An 8,711-nucleotide genomic window follows, 5' to 3' on the forward strand; every position below is an offset into this window, starting at 1 on the left:
AAGTTTTCAATACGAATTCTCGGATTCCGATAGCGAAAATGTTAGCTTTATGGTATAGTTTCTGTAAAAATGGCAATCTGGATTTTTTTAGGGTATTTTATTATCCTGATCAGCATCTAAGGATTATGGGGGAATTACTAATATTACAAGGAGAATTCAGCCATTTCAATAGGAATCCTGGTATTATGGGAGAAATCTTGGGTTTTCAAAGTGTGATTTCAATCTTCAATTTCGGTGGAAATAAATGGGTATTGTGACATAAGCTACTGTGACTGGAACTACGATTATTACTGAAATTTGGAAATAATATATATGATGAAATTCAGATAAATAGTGAATATAATATAATATCTGGTGTTGTGGTAGGAATCCTAGGATTTTGATAGTGATAGATAGGGAGAACTATAGTTGTGAGATTTCGATGAGAAGGCGATTGAAACTGCATTGAAAGTTCAGGTTTATATTGTGTGTACAAAAATTTCAGCTAAATTTTCTGAAGAAATTACAAAAAATGATAATTGTTGTAGGATTTCAATACAGAAATTTAGAGATACAGGGATTCAAGAAAAATCTCGTGAATTGGATTTTTTGTATTCCAAACAATAACAATTATTGGAGATTTTTTTTTTTTTGTGGAAATTCTTGGATTCCTGAAGATCTTTTCTAAATTCCAAAATTCCAATCGGAATTCCAGAATTTCAACCGTTTCTTCTACTATATCATAAACAAATTTCCTATGCAATTCGACATCCAAAATATACCTGCCAATGCATTAAAAATTCCCAACAAAGTTTCAAGTGAGTTTCAAGTGTTTCTTTCGGAATGCTAGAACTTTTGAGGTATTTCATATTTTTTTCTTGACATTTTTTATACATCCAAGACTTCTCCATATTCCTATTTTATAAATTCAAGATTTCCATCGGATACCTGCACCATATATTGGAATTCCTGATATTACACCCCTAACAGAATCCAAGAATGTTATCGATATTCAAATATTACAACCGGAAATTTGGGAGTTCAGAATCCTCCCTTGAAAATCTCATTAAATCTATAGAGAACTCAGAGAATGTCTATCCAAATGAAAGGATTTCATCCTCAATCACATAATGCTTATAGGATTCCCTCAATCTCAGAATTCCCACTATCTCATCAAAATCTCAACATTACTTTCGAATTCCAAGAATTCTTCAGAAGACTCATCATGTATCAAGAACTTCTATCAGGATTTCCAGAATGTCTATACCATTACCAGCACTTTTTCGGAATTCCAGAACAATGTTCATAAAACCTAACTCCCACTGCAGTTCAACCAAACTCCAAAAGTTTCTTAGCTCTTAGCAGTCTCGTATGATTTCTGAGATTCCGTGGATTCCAAAACGAGTTTTGGAATTGCGATGTATGTTCTGGGATTGCAATAGGAATTCATACAGTTCTTCTGGTTTTATTGTGGGTATTCAGAGATTTTGGTGAGAATGTTGGGATTTTGAAGTAAATTCTTGGAGATTCACTCTGGGATATTGGAGCAATTCTTGAGTTTCTGGAGAAAATTCTGAAATTTCACAATTCTGGGTCTGTGGAAATAATTCTGGAATCTTGGTGGGAATTCTTGGACAGGTTTCTCAATTTTCTTACTGTTGAAATTTTGGTATTTAGGAATTTAGTTGTAACTGTTTGGACAGCAGTTGTTGTTCTGGGATTTTGGTAAAAATTTTGCTATTTCGGTGGAAGTAACTGAACCTGGAAGGGATTGTCGGTATTTCTCCTGAGATTCAATGAAAGTTCCGGGATGTCAGTGCAAATTCCAATGGTACCTATTTTGCCATTGGGTACTTCATGCGAAGTCTCACAATCTTTTCGGGGGTGGGTTGTTATAAGTATTAATGAGCAATTTCTTTTGCCGTGCCAGTGCATCGACATACCGATTGTTAGCGTATACGGTAACAGATCGAAAAAAAAATTGAAATCAATGTGTAATTGGAACCGTAATCTTATATTCTTTGGGGAGCACTTGCAAACAGTGCTGGGAATGGTAATAGTAGTAGGCTTGAATTTCGCGAAAATCACGTGGCTTTCCCAGTACAGTAGTTCAAAAACGTGAATCTCATCGAGTAGCCTATGTTGAGTGCGTGAATTTTCTAAATCGTTAGTGTCATTGAAGTCTCTAAATGCGGGAAATCCAGCGGGAAGTAGAACATTTTTCTACAGTAATTTTGGGTTGCCCTTAGCACCCAAATTTACAATTATCCCAACATGATGTAACGTTTTACGTTTTTTCTTAAAAAAATATAGTGACAAGTTTGTGAACTTTTGACGTTTTTTTTTTTTTTAAGCAAAATCACTTGAATTTGAATTTGATTGAGCTCAGTGTGACGTAAAGTATCGATAAGGTTTGTGTCTTGGCTAAATGTACTAAATTGACGTCACCCAGTATGGGATACGTGTAGTGATGTGAAAACCTTTGTAATGTTTTTATTCGTTTAGCTTGTTCGTTTACCGAAGGCGCGAACTCTCGCCATTTCAAATTTAATTTGGGCGCAAAAAGATTAAAGAATAGGCTCTTTATGTAAGTATGTTTCTTGTATGTTGTATAACTGAGACTCGGTCATTTCGCTTCCAAATCGGCTGGTATTCAGAAGTTTCGCGAGTTCAGGTCAAAGTTTCAATTTTATAATTTCTATTAGTAGTGACCTTTGTTAAAAACGTTTTTCTGTAGAGGTAAAAAGTGATTGGAGTGATGTCTTTTAAAATGTACTAAACGGTTTTTATGTGATTTGTTTGTTCTTTAGAGATTCGTTTGTAGTCGGTGAGTCCGATATTCGCGACTTTTGATTTTATTAGTGCAAGTTTACACTCAAAAAGGTAATTTCCATTATAATGTCAATATTTTTCATTTTAAATAATTAAGAAAATTTCGTGTTGGACTTTCCAGCGCTTAGCGCTTTTTGGGTAGGGCTGGAGTTCGTGAGTCGACCGGAGTCGACGAAGAGTATTTTGTGGAGTTTACTGAGTCCGTGCAACCGTCAAGGCCCGCCCTTAGGGGTAGCTAAACGGAGTGTGGTGTTTCGCCAGAAAGAGGAGCGAAGAACGACCGTCGATCGCCAATCAATCGACGGAGGTCCCCTTTACGTCAGTTCTAGGACCACCATATTGGAGAGCGCGGATCGTGCGTTGCGTCGCCAATTGCGCACCACGATTCCGGACCTGAACCGACGGTGAGGGTACATTTCATCGCGGGCGGTCAGAGCGCCATACGCGAGGCCGCACGAAGGTACGTTGGCCCTTGTCCGGAGGAAGACGGTCAATTCCCGGGCCGCACGACAACAGTCGTCGCGAATCGCTCTCCGGAAGAAATCGGAGGCCATCCGTCCAGCCGCCACCCACTTCGCAACTTTAATTTCGGCCATACCAGCACGGACTCACTTCGCTGCAAGCTAATCAGGCAGCGACGGCGAATTGCTCCCCTTCGCCGCCATTTCAACGGAGGTTCTCGTCGCCATCGCTACGAAGGTTTCTGCCGCCATCGCCGAGGTTCCTGGCAACGAGCAACAAGTCGACGAAGAAAAATCCTGCGCAGGTATGTGTTAGAGTTAGACATGGCCATGATCTAGTAAATTGATATCCCTTCCAAACCCAACCTAAAGTCCAACCCGAAGTCAATAAATTAATGAATTATTTGTGATGTTTTATGAAAATCGAGTAGTTTCCGTTGTTATTCATTCCGTTTCCGTTTAGGTGCAATAGAGGAAGTCATTCCAATTGCTCTAAGTTCCGTTCCGTTAATATTCGATTTTCATCCTCATTTTTAGTTTTTTCTGTTGAGACCAGAGGGTTGAACGAGTTTCAGTGGGTTTGTAGTCCGGAGGGGGAAAAGCCAGTCTTTTTTAGTTTTGCGCTTTGAATTTGAGTTTGAGCCAGCGACCGTTCGAGGACCCCTGAGGTTAAAGGTCATCAGTAGTCGGGCAAATAAAAATCGGCCGGTGGTCTCTCGGATTCGAGAGTGGCGCTAAAGCCACCGGTTGTCACAACACCTCGAGCATTTCCGCCGAACGGTTACAATGATAATATTGATGACATTTCCACATGATATTGAAATGGACCGATGCACAAGTTCACTAGGGTAAACGCTCCCTTAGTGGAGGTAGTACCAATAGTGGCTGTAGTTGAATAAACTAAGGTCTGTACAAGAAATAAATAGTAATTTTAAAGCCAATCAATATACAAAACGATCTTACAACACCAACGAACCGTTCAAGCTGGGATAAATTTGTCGTATTAACAAAACAACTAATTAAACATCGTTTATTAAATTGGTTGAAAAATCGCTCTCATTTCCTTATGTTTTGCCTAGCAAATGAGCTTTTTCATTAACGCTTTAATTCATTTGTAATGATATTTATAAAATCAAATTGACACTTAGCACCTAAAATATTAGTTGTTTTTGTGTTTCATATGCTTTTTACAATGATTTTTACAAATTTTCCCGTATTTTCCCGTTGTTCCATTATGGGCACAGAAAATCAACCGTGTTCCCTTAGTGGTTGCATACCAGTGTTTACCAGTGACATCTCTACTGAAAAAAGTAAACAAAGTTTTTTTCTCTTGATTTTATGTAAAATAACGGGTAAATACTATTGATAAGTACAAAAAAATCATAATTATAATATCTAAATTCACCGTAGAATGGATTCTACCACGAAAACGACACCCAACTACGATGAAGCGGCGATTTCCCGCTGCATGGAATTGGTGACCACCAAGCAAATGACTTTATATGCAGCCTGCAAAACTTACGGCATTCCTCAATCCACCGTTCGTTACCGGCTGAGCAGCAAATGGACCACCAAAGTCAGGAAAGGACCACAAACTGTGCTCACTGAAGTAGAGGAGCAAAAACTTGTGCAATACCTAGTTGCTATGGAGAAGAAAGGCTTTCCCGTGGTCAAAGATTTGCTGCTCTACAAAGTGAAAACATTCTTCGACTCAAGTTCTCGGTCTAATCCGTTCACGGACAATGTTCCAGGTAAGTCTTTGATCTCTTGAACACTGTAATGTTAAATTAATTTGACTATTGATTGTAGGACGAAAGTGGATGAAGGGATTTCTTCGTCGACACCGTGAAATCACGTTCCGTACACCAGAAACCGTTTCTTCCGCCAGCGCCAAGGTGAAGGAAGCTGATATTAGAGGGTGGTTTGCTAACCTCAAATCCTACTTGGAAGAGAATTGCCTGATGGCAGCAGCACTGGATCCGACCCGAATCTACAACGGTGACGAAACGTCCTTCTTCCTACACCCGCAAACAAAAACCGTGCTTGCAAGCCGCGGTAGTAAAAATGTGTACGAGATCGAGCACGCTGACGGTCACAAGAACATAACCGTAATGTTTACGTTCGGAGCAGATGGATCTGTTGTGTCTCCAGGAGTTGTTCTTCCAATGCAACGCTTATCGGTGGAAATTTTGCGCTCTTTTCCGGGTGATTGGGGCGTCGGGAAGAGCCCAAAAGGATGGATGGATACTACCAACTTCATGTTGTACATCCGAAATGTATTCTATCCTCATCTCCAGAAGAAAAAGGTTCGTTTCCCGGTACTCTATTTCGTCGACGGTCATTCCTCCCACACTGCCGCAGAGGTGGCTGATTTATGTTTGGATTTGGGTATCGTGTTAATCGCATTGTACCCAAATACTACCCGAATCACACAACCAGCAGATGTCGCCATATTCAAACCACTCAAGTCAGCTTGGAAAAGCGCTGTTGCGGACTGGCGGATGGAGTACGGAGGTCAGAATCTTTTATTGAAGGATTTTCCTGGAGTTCTGCAGAAAGCGATGGATGGTGGAATCAAAAAACACAGTATCACGAATGGATTCAGAGTTTGTGGCCTCTATCCTTTCGGAGCCGACTACGTGGACTATGGGAAGTGCATCGCCAAATCAGTGACACAACGTGGTGTCGATCCTACCTCGGATTGCAGTGCATCAGATAACGGCGAAGAATTTGGGAACGAGCAAGCTGCATCTGAAACGGTTGACATATTGCCGGAATTGAATCTACAGTTTGATGCGCAGAGCATTGTTCTGGAAGACTCTGTGATTATTCCTACGGCAACGGTTCATGCTGCAATTGATTGCATTGGCAGAGATCGCATAAATGGATTTGGAGATGATTCTAACTCTTCGGAAGAGGGAGAAATCATCCGGACGATTTATGAAATGCTGCTGAAGCCGTTCGATTCACAGAACACAGAAGCCGAATGTGGATTGCAGGAGACATCATTTCTGAATACTTCCACAGCTGAAGAAGATTCTGCATTTGTCGAGAACGTGGAAGAGGGCTCCTTTGAAAGCGACCCACCTCACAATCCACGAGTGCTGCAGGATTGCAATGGCGATAACTTTGCTGGTCGTAAAATGAGCATCTCGGAATTGCTACAGACCCCGCCAACTCCACAAAGGAGCAGCAGTCATAGAAATTATAAAAGAAAATTTCATCCGGTTCTGACAGCATCAGAACGACTGGAAGAAATACGTCGTCTTGAAGAAGAGAAGGAGAACGAAGTAGTGAGAAAGAAGGCTAAAGCAGAAGAAAGAGAACTAGCGAAAATTGAGGCTGAAAAGGTAAAGCAAGAGAAAGCAAAAGCTCGGAAGCAAAAACAAGCGGAAACCGAAATGAGAAAAATCGAGAGAGCAGAACTTCGAAAGCGAAAGCAGGAAGAAACTGAGCAGCGAAAGAAAAAGAAGGAGAAAGATAAGCTGAGTAAAGTAGCGAAAGATAATCAACAGAAGCAACTGAAGATGGAGCTACTGGAGGCTTTGAAACTGCAGCAGCAAAGTTAAGCTGGTATTCATGGGTTTTATTTTTTTTTGTTCCTGAATTAGATTTTTCGTTCATTTGTCATCACCGAAATATGAAATCAGATTGATTTGTTTCCTCATAACATTGAACAATATTTCAAATAGAAATAAAGTTATCGATTAGAACTATGATTGCTTGTTGTTTAATTGTCTATTGTATACATAAAAACCCATAAGCACCTCAAATTGAGCATTATGAGCATTTATTTCTATGTTTCTTATGTCTCCCATTTTATTTCTTTCAGTGTAAGAAAAGTTACGTAGGGAAACAAAGAGAAACGGAAACAATGGGCACGCAGTACTGAAAGATACTTTAGTGATGAAGTAACGGCGGATGAGTAAAAAAAGCGTGGCTGGGGATTTTTTGATTCGGAACAATCGAAACTACCCTTCTGTGTTTCGAAACCATAAATTCGAATGAAGAATACAGTTTCTCTACACATGACTGCCGACTATATGCATACGAAACCCCGTAGAAGATAAACAATTATTGTATAACGGTAGACTAACGAGCACCACATGAAGTTGAAAGAAAAGAAACTTTATGTATGTATTATTTCGCTGCTTTTTTATGTATATCCATTTATACGCTCAGGAAAACGAGTTTGATACATAGTTATCGGTCGCTTTCTGACCAAATCAATAAATATGTTGATTAGATTAATTTACCTCCATTAAAGGTACACAATGCAACCACTAAAGGAACCATGCCTCCACTATAGGTACATAGACAAGGTAATGAAAAATGTATTTTTTTATATAAATATTTGTTTAAATAGAACTCAATTGCAGTTTTAATGAACAAAAAAGATTCATTTAGCCTTATGAACCGAAATATACTGAAATTACTTTATATTCCACATAGAAATTGACAAAAATTTTCACTATGATGACTAAATGCGCCACTATTGGTACATTTACCCTAATTTGATTTTGAGCGGTGCCGAATTCACTGGTGTCCATGGTCACATAAATAACACGGCACCGCTAAAATGTCAAATAGTGAACCCGTGCATTGGTCAATTCGGGATAATGTCATTCTGGGTGATGGGTCATCCGGGGGTTTTGAATTCGGGGTAATGGGATTCGGGGTAATGGGGTAGAATCCTATTAAAATTGAGTAAAAATGACAGAATTTTTGACGAAAATGATTTGCGTGCGGCTCAGGGGAACACAAACTTCTGCACGATCACGAATCAATGAAACGATTTTAGATAGTTTACAGCTTTTTACGCCAAAGTTTTGCAAGTGCTCTTTAAAGAATATAAGGTTTGGGTTGTCAATTTTGGTCAATCCATTGCTAAGAAAATCAGCCATAATCATTAGTGTATTTAGAAAAAAAAAAAATGTCACAGCTTTAAGTAAAAATTTAGTAAACAAAATTCAATTACGATATCCCACAGATTATCAAGTCTCTCCAGTATCCCCTAAGCTTCTGCAGAAATCACGTGAAGTGTGCGCAACATGGACGCACGCGACGGCAAATGATTTACGTTGTTCGCCGAAGATTTATTCCGCTGGCAGGGCAAGGAAAAACATCGAAATCAATTGCTTCCGATTTCTTTCGTGGCGAATTCGAACTTGTACCGTATCATATGGGTAGGGGATAGCAGACTGGAGAGGAAAAGCGAGAACAAATACGGAGATTCATTTGGGTCCTAAAATGTTTAATGAATTCTTGTTTTTATTTAATAATACGAAAGAACATGTTCTTGCAAATATTTTAAGAATTTTTCCAGCTCAAATAACGGCTATAACATGTTAAAACTTTAATTATAAAAATGGTTTCATATATGAACCTTGACACTATTGATCATGTTTGACGTTTACTTTGTCGACAAAAATACCACAG

General features: G+C 39.2%; 1 protein-coding gene across 1 annotated transcript; it reads left to right on the forward strand.

Moving 5' to 3' along the window:
* Positions 1 to 4,122: 4,122 nt before the first annotated feature.
* Positions 4,123 to 6,991, forward strand: LOC110674140. Its single transcript, XM_021837898.1, has 3 exons — positions 4,123 to 4,624; positions 4,683 to 5,023; positions 5,082 to 6,991. The coding sequence occupies exons 2-3, from the start codon at positions 4,684 to 4,686 to the stop codon at positions 6,839 to 6,841; spliced, it is 2,100 nt and encodes a 699-aa protein (XP_021693590.1). The 5' UTR covers positions 4,123 to 4,624; position 4,683; the 3' UTR covers positions 6,842 to 6,991.
* The last annotated feature ends 1,720 nt before the right edge of the window (positions 6,992 to 8,711 follow it).

Source organism: Aedes aegypti, chromosome 1 (genome assembly GCF_002204515.2).
Source record: "Aedes aegypti strain LVP_AGWG chromosome 1, AaegL5.0 Primary Assembly, whole genome shotgun sequence".
Taxonomy (NCBI): domain Eukaryota; kingdom Metazoa; phylum Arthropoda; class Insecta; order Diptera; family Culicidae; genus Aedes; species Aedes aegypti.